Source organism: Nematolebias whitei, chromosome 20 (assembly GCF_014905685.2).
Source record: "Nematolebias whitei isolate Nwh7 chromosome 20, NemWhi1, whole genome shotgun sequence".
In the NCBI taxonomy this organism is placed as follows: Eukaryota; Metazoa; Chordata; class Actinopteri; order Cyprinodontiformes; family Rivulidae; genus Nematolebias; species Nematolebias whitei.
The window spans coordinates 29,829,668-29,844,118 of record NC_056517.1 but is presented as its reverse complement, the minus strand read 5'-3'; the positions used below and the strand labels follow the sequence as shown (position 1 = coordinate 29,844,118).

At 37.7% G+C, this 14,451-nt stretch overlaps 1 protein-coding gene across 1 annotated transcript; it reads left to right on the top strand.

Moving 5' to 3' along the window:
- The first annotated feature begins 406 nt into the window (after positions 1–406).
- flt3 (fms related receptor tyrosine kinase 3) lies at positions 407–12,527 on the top strand. The gene is made up of 25 exons (XM_037693966.1): positions 407–421; positions 1,809–1,854; positions 2,868–2,941; positions 3,165–3,316; positions 3,397–3,518; positions 3,596–3,707; positions 3,799–3,911; positions 4,130–4,293; positions 4,441–4,579; positions 4,681–4,846; positions 7,853–7,953; positions 8,035–8,119; positions 8,218–8,447; positions 8,531–8,643; positions 8,728–8,860; positions 9,978–10,082; positions 10,157–10,267; positions 10,377–10,533; positions 10,715–10,827; positions 10,949–11,070; positions 11,205–11,327; positions 11,413–11,524; positions 11,612–11,711; positions 12,073–12,178; positions 12,315–12,527. The coding sequence occupies exons 1-25, from the start codon at positions 407–409 to the stop codon at positions 12,525–12,527; spliced, it is 3,027 nt and encodes a 1,008-aa protein (XP_037549894.1).
- The last annotated feature ends 1,924 nt before the right edge of the window (positions 12,528–14,451 follow it).

The window sequence follows — 14,451 nt, the reverse complement described above, 5'->3', positions numbered from 1 at the left end:
AACCACTGGAAATGCTGTGGACTCGGGTCAGTCGAGTTGTTGATTCGGATTATAGACTCACTAGAAATGTTGCTGACTCAGGTGAGTCGAGTAGTTGGTTCGAGTTAAAGACTCACTAGAAATTCAGCTGACTCCGGTGAGTCGAGTCGCTGATTCAAGTTAAAGACTCACTAGAAATTCTGCTGACTCAGGTGAGTTGAGTAGTTGATTTGAGGTTTTTTTTTTTTTTTACTCAATAGAAATTCTGCTAACTCAGGTGAGTCGAGTCGCTGATTCGGATTAAAGACTCACTAGAAATTCTGCTGACTCAGGTGAATCGAGTCGCTGATTCGAGTTAAAGACTCACTAGATTTGCTGCTGACTCAGGTGAGTTGAGTAGTTGATTCGAGTTAAAGACTCACTAGATATGCTGCTGACTCAGGTGAGTCAAATTGATTATATGGATTTAAAAAACACACTGGAAATGCTGTGGACTCAGGTCAGTCGTGTTGCTGATTCAGATTAAAGACTCGCTAGAAATGTTGCTGACTCAGATGAGTTGAGTCACAGATTTGAGTTAGACTCATTAGAAATGCTGTGGACTCTGGTGAGTCAAGTCGCTGATTCAGGTTAAATACTCACTCAAATGCTGCTAACTCAAGTGAGTTGAGTTGCTGATGCGGGGTTAAAAACTCACCGAACAGTGGACTTAGGTGGGTCACACATACATCATGTTCATATGCACTTTACATACAAAACATACATTTATCACAATTTAACGTTTTGGTTAACTTATATTTTGTTTGCATATATCACATTTTTATTCTATCATTGAATCACGTGACTCAAGTGAACCAGATCACTTTAGTTAGTGATTCAGATTAACCCAAATTCATAAAGTGAATAGAATATTCCAGCTCTGGCTACTACCACATAAAATTCTAACAGGTTAAAACAAATGAGTTAGGTTATTTTTTGAGTTGGATAATGTGGAAACCATAATGAACTGGGCTGACTCTAAAAGTTAATTTCCTAAAAGTTTCTATAATTCATCCAGTTGTTCATGAGATGCAAGTTTCATTAAAATGTGGTTCCTGACAGACATGCACACACAGACATAACATTATTGTCTACCTTCACTTTTGGCTGCAAGTGATTATCCATCCACCTTCTTTTACTCACTTCTTAATTTTTTGGGTCACGGGGGTCACTGGTGCCCATACCCAGCAGTCACTGTGCGAGAGATGGGGGACTCCCTGGACAGGTCTCCAGTCCAACACTGGGCCACATAGAGACAAACGAGACAAACAGCCTTTCACTCTCTCACCTAGGGATAATTTAGAGTTACCAGTCAACCTAACATGCATGTTTTAGTCTGTGGGAGGAAACCGGAGTACCCGGAGAAAACCCACACACACACGGAGAGAACATACAAACTTCACCCAGAAAGGCCCCTGGCTGGGACTCAATCCAGCAACCTTCTCCCTGAGAGGCGGCGGCTCTACTAACTGTGCCACCATGCCGCCCGCGGGTGATTATATAATACAATAAAGTTCAACAATATTTGAAAGTAAAAAGTTAAAATAACTTGGTCCTTCTCCTTGTTCACTTGCATGCAAACAGTATTGACAACTTCTGATGATTATAAAACTCCTCCCTTGTGTCATCACAAATAGTTCTATGGTGTCAATGTTTTGGTATGCTTTTCTTTTAAGGTCACACTGCAAGGCGTTACTTGTTGGCAATAATGCTTCCTCTCTTTTAAAGACACTCGCTCACTTGCACACCAGAGTTTCACTGTCTGATCTGAAACGGAGTATGTGAGGCAGACAGTGGACGATAAGATGCAGAGAAAGAAATCTGCAGTAGTTACGGGTAAGAGACAGTTTTTTACTTGGATTTTTCCAATATTTAGTGCATATTGTGACAGTTAACGTGGAAGTTGTAACCACTTTTTTGTTCTTTGCTTGTTGATCTTTTCAGTCTGCTGGTTCTCGAATGTCTTGTTTTGAAACTTTTGCTTTATACCCGTAGCGTTCATAAAGTTAGTTACATTCACATGTAATCCAGATGCAGTAATTAGATTACAGCAAAACGTCACTATAATCAGGATAAACTTTTTTTGGAACAATGCAGAGGATTACTGTAGCTATATTTTGACTTGAAAAAACTTTTTTTTATTCTTATTGACATTTTTCATGATCCTCTAGCCAAGTGTAACACTTTTTCAGTTATGCTTTAGGGAAACGTTTCCTCTTTTTACTTTAAACGTTTAAATATTTGAGGTAATTGCTCTTTTTGTTTTAAGTTCACCAACCTGCATGTGGATGAGAGAGGGCTTGTTGTGGCGCTATTTATGCAGGACTTACTGTAAAAAAATATATATTTATTTAAATATTAAAAAGTTTGGGTTTTTACATCATTTGAAATATCACTATATGGTACATTGTTGTAAATGCTTTATATTCAAGTATTCAAATTAAATAAATTTTGAATCCAATAGATTTCATCACTGTTATAAAAATCTACAACTGACTTTCAAATTAATTTAACCTAGTAATGTTTATATTAAAAAAAAAAAAAAAGCTAAAACCCCAAAATTTCAGCTTTATTTTGTTTTTAAAATTGCCTAAAAATAGCAGCATTCAGCATCATGGACTTTTGGCTGGATGAATAAAACGGACATTCTTTATAAACTCTATAAAGACGCTTAATAATAATAAAACTAAAGACAGTTCTGCTCTGATGAGACAGACAAAAGTCAAGACTAAATTTAAGCAACTGAGATATCTTTTGCATTGTTCTTGCATATAAAATAATACCTTATTAAAATAAAATAACTTTATTTGGGGGTGTTCAGATCTTTTGAATTAACTCTGTCTTTGAAGCTACTCTGCTGCTCTGCGCTGTGAAAGTGTTCGGATCAGACGATGTGGAGAAGACCTGCGTGTCCAATCTGGAGGTAAGAGCTTCCTCAATAAAACCCAAATCAGCAGAACCTTTATTCAACATTTCAGCTGGTTGACACTCCAAACATTAATTGTTGGTTGTGCAAAACAAATGTGACATTTTGCCACAAACGACACTGACTTCCAAACACACCAGTACTTGGTAACATTTTCATGAACTGAAAAGTATCTGCTTGTTAGTTTCTGTTAAGGGTTCAAAGCTGTTTTGCCTCTCAGGTGGAATGCCTCCGGGTGGCTGATTATCTGAATAGAACCGATCCGGTCATCTTCAAGCTGGCTGTTGGAAAGAAACTCGTCGTCTCTCTGGAGGGCCTCTCCGGTGCTCATGACTGCTGCTGGAGAAGAGAAGGAGGCCCAGGACTGAAAATGTAACCCTATTCACGCAATCATGTCTTTCCTCGTTCATCCTCACGTAATAAAACCTTCACTTTTTCTTAAACCACACCAGAAATGGGAGTGTCTCCACGGTCATACCCCGACTTTCCGAGGCTGATTCTGGAAACGACGCTCTGACCTGTGAAACTGAGAGGGGAACCAGCATCACAAAAACTTTTGTTCTTCGTGTCACAAGTGGGTTGTACCTGCTTAATAAAAATAAACACATTTCCTTTAAATATATGTACAAGAATGTCCTTTACGTTTCCTAGAACGCCCCAGTAAACCACAGCTGTCGCTTGGTGGTGTGAAAGATACGAACAGATCTCCTGATTTTAAGTGCGTCTCTGAGGGCTCGCCAAAACCCAGAATTGAATGGTCTGGGTAAGTTATCTCTTGCAATATTACACATTTATTAGAATTGACATTAGCTTAATGTTTTTACAATAACAATGCTCCTTGTCACTTCCAAAAGAAATGTGAGAAATACAGGAGAGAATTCAGTATCAAGCGCAGATTATTATGACAAGAGTGTCATGTGTTGTGCCACCAACACCGAAGGACAAGAATGCACCCAGCTGCACGACTGTGGTAAATAAGCATAATTATCCAAGATCAAATACATAACTCAAATGATGAATAAAATAATTTATTTAAAGCAATTTTTTTTAAAAATGAGAAGAAACAGCTTTTATCTCCAGATCTTTTCTTGCATAATCGTGTAAATTGCAAAATTTAAGTAATATTGAAAGATTGCACAAATTAATCTGGAGTCCTGTGAATCCTGAAGTCTTTGTTTGTTTTAGACTTGCGTGTTGATTCGCGGGAAAATGAGAATTATCTTACCGTAAGCCCCGGTGAGTCTTTAGTGCTGCGCTGCAGAGCAACAAGAGGTTCACCTTATAAATGGGAAAAGAATGGGACAACCCTCCAACAGAACTTGGCACAATGTGAAACTGAAAATCTAAAGGTACTGCATTTTACTAAAATGAGAAATTCATATTTATTACATGTTTAATTCAACAGTAAACTATTTACACTATTCTTCAGACTGGTATTTAAATTCATTTATTGTAATAAACTTTTTGAGTAAAATACTGCACTTTTTTTTCCCCAGATCATGTGCATTAAAACGGATTATCATTACAATACTGCTATGGTGTACATTTTCATCACGTCTGTTTCTGTGGAACACAATGGCACATACACCTGCAAGAGCTCAAACAAAGCTAAAACTGTTCACGTCCTCGTCGAAGGTTAGTAAAACGCTGTATTAAGCTGCAATCGCAACTAAACAGTAATTGTTATAAGGCTAAGCCTGCTGCGTGTGCATATTCTGATTTTTGTGTCTCCACAGGTGAAAGCTTCCTCTCTGCAAAACTGGTTGACCAGATTGTAACAACTCAGAACAGCTGTTTAACAGCAGATGTGACCTACCACCCTGTTCTCCAGCTCTGCTACTGGGAAACTCCCGATAAACAAATGGTCCCATGCAGCAGGGAGGAGTGGGTCACAAAGCACAGGTAGATTCATGAGGCAATGCTTCCGGGGCTCTGCATGTTCAGTTTATCAAATCAATAAAGCAAATAAATAAGACATGACATCCATTCAACCTTTATTTATACCAGTTAGTGTCATTGAGTCACTCATTTCAAGAGAGACCTGTTTTAGATAAGGTACAGACAACAATAATCAGCCATAAAATGCATATAAAATAAAAAGTAAATAAAAGTAGTGTCATAAAACAAAATAAGATCAAGCTACATTATGAAACAAGGTAAAATACTAAAAACAGGAACACGTCTGCATTGATTTTTCCATTGAGCCTAATTGCTTGAAATCTCTTAGATCAAAGTCAGCAGCTTGTTGAAAGGTGTTCCAGGTTACAAGAGCAAAGCAGGAAAAGGCCTTTTTGCTGAGTTCAGTCCGCACTGAGGGGACGATGCAGGTAAAGGTGGCCTGAGAGCGCACGCCGTAACTGCACTGACAACGTGACATGTAGGAGGAGATATACAAAAGCAGCAGACCAAGGAGTGATTTAAAGATGAAAATGTACCAGTGTGAGAGCCTACGTATATAAATGGTAAATGGATTGTACTTATATAGCGCCTTTCTATCTTATTTCAAGATACTCAAAGCGCTTTACACTACAATCTGTGTCCTCATTTACCCATTCATACAGCACTCTACTAGATCTCTACAAAGCTAATTTAAGAAATCATTCTAAAGAGACTAATCAGTGCTTTGAGATCACATTCATACACTGATGGGACACACATCAGAGACTATGAGGGGTTCAGTGTCTTGCCCAGAGACACTTCGACATGTGACTGCTGGTGGATTCGAACCCCCAACTCTTGCATTGAAGGACGACTGCTCTAACCACTCAGTCACAGCCGTATAGATAATGAGGACCAACTGACCAGTGAGTATAGAGTGCAGTGATGGGTACGGTAGTTACAACCAGTTATGAATCTTAGCATACCGTGAAAGACAGCATCCAACATCAGCAAGGTGCTGGCGGGAGCATTCATGTAAATAATGCAACCATAGTCAATAGCCGGTATGAAAGTAGCAGCTACAAGGTGTTTCCTGACATTCAGAGTTAGACGAGATCTATTTTTTAAAAAAGACAGCCAGTTTTAATTTCAGTCTCTTTATCAAGTTTTCGACATAGGGCTTAAAAGAGAGATGTTCATCGACCAAGATTCCCAGGTATTTGTAGGAATCCACAAACTCAATAGGAACACCATGCGTAGATAAGATAGAAGGAAAGACTGCTGGTACCAACTTTCTGTTTGAAAACAACATCCCTTTGTTTTTTCAGCATTTAGCACCAATTTGACATGGAACAAATCTGACTGAATGATGTCAAATGGTGAAACCTTAGCAACTGTTTTAGTTCGACAATAAACAACTGTATTGTCAGTATGAAATTGCAAGGATGCATCAGGAATGTTCTGCCCTACATTACTTATATAGATTGTAAAGAGAGTGGGTCCTCAGACCGAGCCTTGCGTTACACCATTATTGACAGTTAAATAACTGGAAGAAGAACCATTGTGTTGAACACATTGCTTTCAGCCTGAGAGATAATTAGAAAACCAACCGATAGTGTGGTCCGATAAACCAATATCTGAGAGCTTATGACATAATATGTCCTTATCTACAGTATCAAAAGCTTTGTACAGGTCTAAGTAAAGTGCATTACAGATGTCAACTCATCAACAACACATCAACATGGCACAAACAGTTCAGAGCATGTGTACCCGGGAGTTGTCTTGCTTGAAGATTGATGTCTTAGATTGGGTTGTGGACATAAAGCTGTGCTGTCAAAGAGCCCCAAATCACTACCAAAAGTGACCTTTACAGTCACACCTTATGGCTCCCTGCGTCACAATGAAAGGAATAACACCAGCATATTTCTCCACAACATTAGCAGGATTGGTCTTCTCTCTTTTTTCCTTTTTATTTTTACCATTATACACAAATTTATTAACAATAGATTCACCACTCATGTTCAGTTCATGCCTCTAGGTCTTGGCAATTCTAGTTCAAAAGCTGTCTCTACTGTGGCGTTATAGCCCACACAGGGGGTGGTGAACCCATACTGGTGATGAAAGTTATCATGGAGTGTTGTAAACAGCTCTGTACTCATGTCCACAAGTGGTACGCCAATGTCCCCCATCTCTGAAGGATTTGATTAGTGAATTTTTGTAGTTTACAAAATTGAACATGGAATGCAAATAAACTTTTGTGTTTTTGGTGCAAGATATTCAAGTGGGTACTAGTTACAATGTGTATAGGAAGAGAGGTAGTTTTTGTTTTTCTTGTCCCAGGTGGTACAGAGTGGCAGTTCCTGGCAAGTAATAGTATCCACCACAAGGTGCAATGGTGAAGCCGGGGGGGGGGGTGGTGGCCAATGTGGGCCTTGGCCACCATAGATTAATCTTCGGCCATCGCACCACCCCAATCATTTGAGGAAACTATACTTTTATACAGTATAAAACTAGCATAGTTTCCTCAAATGATGCCCATGGTGGTGGCCATCTTGGATTTTCAAGTGGCAACCCTGTTTTCTAAAGAAAACTTTCTTACACCTAAATGCAGCTACAACTCAAAAAGGAAGTTGGTCTCTGCTTATTTTTCCAAGTTATCCAGCTCAGAACATGCACGGACAGATAGAAGGCATTTCCAGCTCCCCCTTTTCACTTTGTAACGGGGGACAAAAATAGGGGCAAGATGTCGTGGGGGTTTGTTTGGTGCAGATTAAGACAATCCTGTTTTTGGTGTGGTCTATTTTGGGCAACATGAGGTACCTCATGGATCCAAGATTGGGCCGCTGTACACCTCATGTTGAATGTATATTGAATTTTATAGCACATCCCTATCACTGGTCTTTATGTGGACCGAATTATGTCCAGACTGGACCATTCCTTCTAGGTTCTTTGACTTTTTGGTCACAGAGTGTATTATGAGAGAATTATTGTTGATTTTCAGTAAATTTGTTCATCATACTGTTTTCTCAGGGCTGTGAAGGTGTGTAATTCACTCAGATCAGGGGTTTATAAGTTACACCTGGAAGCTGGAGGACAACGCGAAACAAAAAATACATTTGTTTGTGTTTTCGGTAGGTAACTAATTCCATTATTGAAACTTATCACGTATAAGTAAATGTTGCTGCCTTTACAATCTTATTATTTTCTTACAGAGAAACCTACCTTCAAATTTGGCAAAATAGGCAATTTGATTTATTGTGAGACTGTATGTCCTGTGCCAGCAAACTTTACGTGGAGGTATTGAAATTAACGATACGATTACTTTCACAAATGCTCAGCTCGGTAGTCTCTATAGTTCTGGTTATTAAAGGTCTCTGCTCTTTACGTCACTGCAGCTATGAAGACAACTCCACATGGAAATTGATTAAGGTGGATGTTGAACAGGATTCTGGTGACTTCTGCAACAAGAGTATCACAAAGTACGTGGAACGAGACAAAGTGCTTAGCAACCGCTTGAAGTTTTGCTTGATACTCACAGGAAAGAATGTTGCACCAGGAATAGACAGGTTCTGCGACACGTGGAATTTTATTTCTGAGTCACCTGCATCTCTCAAGCTCAGCACAGGTAATATCAGCAGATTTAAAACAAAATATGATTATTAAATCGACTAGTTATAACAGACAGCTGCTATCATCACATTGTTTTAGGTGGTTCAGCGTCTAATGACAACTTGGTGTTGCTGTTGAAAGTCGGCAGTTTCATTCTGCTTCTGGCTTTGGGAGTAGTCATGGTGGCGCTGATTTATTATGTCAAAAAGAAGGTACATACGTCTCAGAAACAAGCTCATAAATACACTCAGACACAGACTCACACACAGACATTAATTCATCTGTGTTTCCAGCAGAAACCACAGTATCAGCCTCAGCTTCAGATGATCCAGATGGTTGGACCTAATGACAATGACTACATCTACATCAATTTCAAAGACTTTGAGTATGACAAGAAATGGGAGTTTCCCAGAGAGAACCTGGAACTGGGTACGAGTCAAACCAGCTCAATTAAATATAGACTTAGTGTATTAATCTGAAAAAAATTAAATTAAATTCTGAGCGACTGCAGCATAACTTTTCAGTGCTGAATGACTGCTGCAATGGGCTGAACTAGCTAAATGTTAGTTAAATATAAAATTATCAAAAGGCTAGCTAAAAACAAAAAGTAGCTAAATGCTAGTTAAATATAATAGTATCAAAAGGCTAGCTAAGAGCTAAAAATATCAAAAGGCTAGCTAAAAACAAAAAGTAGTTAAATGCTAGTTAAATATACATGTACCAAAGTTAAAAGCTAAAAGTATCAAAAGTCTAGCTAAAAACAAAAAGTAGCTAAATGCTAATTAAATATAAAAGTATCAAAAGGCTAGCTAAAAACAAAAAGAAGCTAAATGCTAGTTAAAAGTAAAAGTATTAAAAGGCTAGCTAAAAACAAAAAGTAGCTAAATGCTAGTTAAATATAATAGTATCAAAAGGCTAGCTAAGAGCTAAAAGTATTAAAAGGTTAGCTAAAAACAAAAAGTAGCTAAATGCTAGTTAAATATAAAAGTATCAAAAGGCTAGCTAAAAGCAAATAGCTAAATGCTAGGTAAATATAATAGTATCAAAAGGCTAGCTGAGAGCTAAAAGTATTAAAAGGTTAGCTAAAAACAAAAAGTAGCTAAATGCTAGTTAAAAGTAAAAAGCTCCCTAAAAACTAAAAATGGCATAAAAAATACAAAAATAGGGCAAGTATCCTGATACAGATCTCAAAGAGCACAATGCTTTTAAAGGAATTAAAAATATTTTAGTGCATAGGGAAAAGTTTGCAAATCAATCTAATACAGAAATGAACAAAAAGTATTGCACATATCTCCTGAATGAGCTAAATGTTTTGATTAAAAAAATGGCTAAAATAACACAAAGTATGCAGAAGTTGTTAGACTGCAAAAAAATAAATCTTGAAAAATAAAAATCTGAATCAACATTTACAGTAGATACAACTGGAGTGCCAGTTTACTCTTTATCAGATTAGTCTTTTGATTCAGTGTCCTTTCCTTGAGGGCTGATGCTCTTTATGCTCTTCAAATGATCACAGTATCAAGTGCTTGTGGTGTTTGTTTCACAGGAAATGAACTGGGGTCTGGAGCTTTTGGCATGGTTGTCCATGCTACAGCTTATGGTATCAACAATCCTGGAGTCTCACAGCAGGTGGCCGTCAAGATGCTGAAAGGTCTGGACTTTTTTCTGGTATCATTGTTCTTGTTAGAGGTTGTTTCAGCTGCTAATCTCACGTTCACCCTGCAGAAAAGCACCAGTCCATGGAGAAGGAGGCACTCATGTCTGAACTCAAGATGCTGACTCACATTGGTCACCATGTCAACATTGTTAACCTCCTCGGTGCATGTACTGAAACAGGTACGCCCAATGGTGCTTATCCACCTGATCATATCATAGCTGCAGAATTAAAAAGGTAAACACAGACACAATGTCATAAAGCCGTACTAACCAAAGTATCACCTTGTAGGACCCATATACTTGATTTTCCAGTACTGTCGTCATGGAGACCTGCTTAACTACCTGAAGAAGAACAGTGACCGCTATCACAAGTGTGTGACGGATGCTTTCAACATGGACCGATTCATAAGTCTGTACCACAACCTGCAGCCCAAGAAAAACTCCAGGTGGTAACAAAAGCCCACGAAGAAACCACAACACAGAAACCAGTCTATTAATATCACATTTATAAATGTGTACTATTTACTTTTTTCCATACTTTTCGATGCTGCTCAGAAAGCCGTTATTATGATTCTGTTATTGAGGTTGCTGCAACATTTCAGTCATCTCTCGTTCATGTGTTCTCAGTGAGCAAATCACAGCAGTGGACAACTACGTTCCCATGCACAGCTCCACCATCAGAAGCCAGGAGGACATCGCCCTCCTCACCTTCAACTCCAATGACGTGGACAGCTTTGAAGGTAAGAAACACCAAATAAAAAGAGGAGGAGTGAGGAATGAGCATTTCAAAGTGTAAATCTCTTTCTGGTGTTTAAAGGCACTGAGATCTCACTGAGCCTTACTGGTTGAACCTCTTCACAGACCCAGTAATCAATGAGTCTGAGGATGATCACACTGAAGACCTGCAGGCTCTCACCTTTGATGACCTCCTCAGTTTTGCTCTCCAAGTGGCCAAGGGCATGGAGTTTCTTTCCTCCAAGAATGTAAGAACCAATCTTGGCCCGTCAAACCCCAAACGCAGTTTTGACAAAAGAGACCATCACTCTGCAGATACCTAATTACCGAACCGTTTAGGTGTCAGATATCAAACATTTGAACTTTCAATACCTGTTTGTAGTGTATCCACCGGGACCTGGCAGCTCGAAATGTGTTGGTGACGAAAGGCAGGCTGGTGAAAATTGGTGACTTTGGTTTGGCCCGGGACATTGACAACGACTCCAACTATGTTGTGAGAGGAAATGTGCGTGACAATACTATTGAACATGATTTCTAATTGCGTAGATGGTGTTTATAACGCCTTATGTTTGTGATGTGTCATATTTCAGGTGCGCTTGCCAGTTAAGTGGATGGCACCAGAGAGCATCTTTCAGGGAATATACACCATGAAGAGTGACGTCTGGGCTTATGGTATTCTGCTCTGGGAGATCTTCTCGCTTGGTATACTTCACAACAAATAACTGAAATAGCACCTTTCAGCACATAACGGACAACTGTGTGATAATAAACATCAAGTGTTGCTCCCAGGTGTCACTCCATACCCAGGGATGAAGGTGGACCATACTTTCTATGCAATGATCGAGAGAGGATTTAAGATGGAGTGTCCCTATTACGCCGACGACTCTGTGTAAGCGTCATCACACTGGATGCAACAAGTAGTCATAATGCATTGTGTTGTACTGATGGATTATGTTTGTGTTGTGTAAGTTGCTTAGTTTCTTTATTCAATTTGTTCTGTAAAGACATTTATGGACAACAAGTAAAAATATATATTTTCCCCAAAGAGAATTGTATTGTATTGCATCGTATCATATTGTGTCGTATTGTATCGTATTGTATCGTATTGTATCGTATTGTATCGTATTGTTTTACATCATATATTATAGGCTAAACAAGCTAACTTCAGTTATTTATTTTTTTTATTTTTACTCTTACTGAAGGTTGTGCTAAACAGTTTGCATCTTTTTTTTTTTGCCTTCAATCTTCAGGTATGATATAATATGCAAGTGTTGGGCCCTGAATCCCTCCGATCGCCCATCTTTCTCCAAGTTGGTGTCCTTCATGTGCGATCAGCTGACAGACAGAGAGGAGAAGGTACAGGCCTGCATACTTCTGATAGATTCCACTTAAACCTCTTCTCCTCCACCCAGAAGCAGGCTTATATACTAAAGTAGCATTGCTGCAGATTTGTATTGTCGATAACTTGGTGAATTTGTTGTTGATTTTTCAGCTCTACCACAACATGCTTGAACAGGATTCCAACGATTACCAGAACGCGTCAACCATTCTGGACATTTCCGCCATGATAAAACAAGGTGAAAACAAGAAGCCGGTCATCAACGACTACTACAAAGTCAAGCTGCCTGCAGAACACAAAGCTGATGTTTCCAACTCAGAGGTTGTGTTGGATGAGAAGCTGCTGATGCCGCCTGATGCAGAGTAATCACCTGTTTTAATAACAAAATATGTAAAGATGGTTGTTAAGATATGTTTTATTGAAGTTTTGTGGAAAGGTTATGAGTAGTTAGTATCTTATCTGATGTAGACAGCGCTTTGAACAACCACAGTTTGGAGAATGGTTCACGAGAACACCCTTTACTCCACCCACCACTAATTACCATTCAGTGGTTATTTAAATCAGTGATGTCACAATTTGCAAGTGCAAATACAAATACAGCATCAAACAGCTTGGCATTACTCTGACTAGTCATTAGCTCATCAATCTGGTCAAAACTAAACTCTGTATTTCTAAACTGAGATCAATCAATGACCTATCAACAACAGCTAACAGCAACAATCGCTAATTAATTTAAATTAACCTTTCTACAGATGATAAAGCTGACTATCACTTAATATTTTATCTGTATAAAATAATGTATTGGCTTTATATTATTTCATAAATATTATGAGCTTTTATTATATTTGCATTTTGGTTTGAATATGTTTAATTAACATTTAGCATTTATATAACCTAAGTCCAAGATGTAAGAAGCCTTTTTTATATGAGTTTATATGAATTCATGCAGCAAAAATGGGAAAGAAATTAGGTTTTATAGAGGAATCCTAAGTATTATTTTGATGTAAATTGTGAGAAATAACTTAATAGGATCAAAATTTTGTAGAAAATAACCAAATTGTGAATTCAGATTTGATTTAGTATCATTCTAATAGCAATGCTTAAAATGACAAACATACATTTATACACCTTTATTTACTTTGTGGTATCGTAATGAAGTGTTTTTCTGTATTTTAGATTTTCAAAACACAAATAAAATGTATGCATTAATAAAAAATATATATATATTTAGTTTGTTCTCACAAAACTGAGTTGTACTTGCTTTTCAGATCTTGTTTTATTTGCTCCTAACTACTACTCCATGACTGTAAAAAGGTTTGAGCAACAATTTATTTGTTTAGATCTCAAGGAACCAATATTTCTTAAAATTATTTGAGGTGATGCAAAAGTTTTTTAGGCTTTTATGGAATGTTTGGTAATTTGACCGGTTGGTAGTTTTGCAGAAAATCCTGAGAACACTGAGCAGAACAAAGGAAAATATAGAAAGTCAAGTGAATATCCTCAGTAGATGAACATCGCATCAAACCAGCTAGTTATGTTTGGTCCAAAGATTTGTCTTGAAAAATGGGAAACTTTATTAATGTATATAAGCTTTGACAAAATTTTAAAGATTGTGTAAATTATGTGTTGGTCAAGACAACTGCTCATGTGTCAGGATTATCAAGGTATCAAAGTATGGGTTAAAAAGCCAGAAATCTAAATTTAAAAAAATTTGATTAGTTAATTTTGATCCAAAGTTGACTTATTTCCTGATTGGATGTGATGAGTCACAAACCTGATTGTCATGTCTTTCAGAAATGTAAAACAGTAAAGGTCACTGAAGTCTTTCAATCAATCCATCTTTTTTATTTATATATGGAAACTTAATTTCTTTTCAAAAAGTCACTTACAATAACAGTACTGTATATAATTTTAATTTGAGTATTTTCCTTTTTCTTGTGTTTTAAATACTTTTAACACTACACTTCATTTCTTTGCCCTACATTAAAATTAGTATACTGTATCTGGAATGGTAAACGCGTCCAAACTGCATATTTTGTTCAGAACATTTTCTCTGTTTGATTTAATAGTTTTTAATGTGCAACTTTTACATACTTTGAGCTCATTTAGATTTGTTAATTGTAACTGAACGGTTCCATCTGCTCACTTCCTATACAGTAGTGTGGTCTTATGTCTGTGATGTTTATTGGATTCAGGAAATGTCGCTCTTGATGCTGACCTGCTGTACCAACTATAGCCGCTAGGGGTCGCCAGAGATCAGTGTTTGTTGACTGAAAAGGAAAGAAATTTA

Excerpts from the sequence above, each read along its gene's own strand:
- flt3 (XM_037693966.1), top strand. Across the intron at positions 2,942-3,164 it reads CCTGCGTGTCCAATCTGGAG|GTGGAATGCCTCCGGGTGGC; the intron begins GTAAGAGCTTCC and ends TTTGCCTCTCAG. Across the intron at positions 10,534-10,714 it reads CAGCCCAAGAAAAACTCCAG|TGAGCAAATCACAGCAGTGG; the intron begins GTGGTAACAAAA and ends ATGTGTTCTCAG.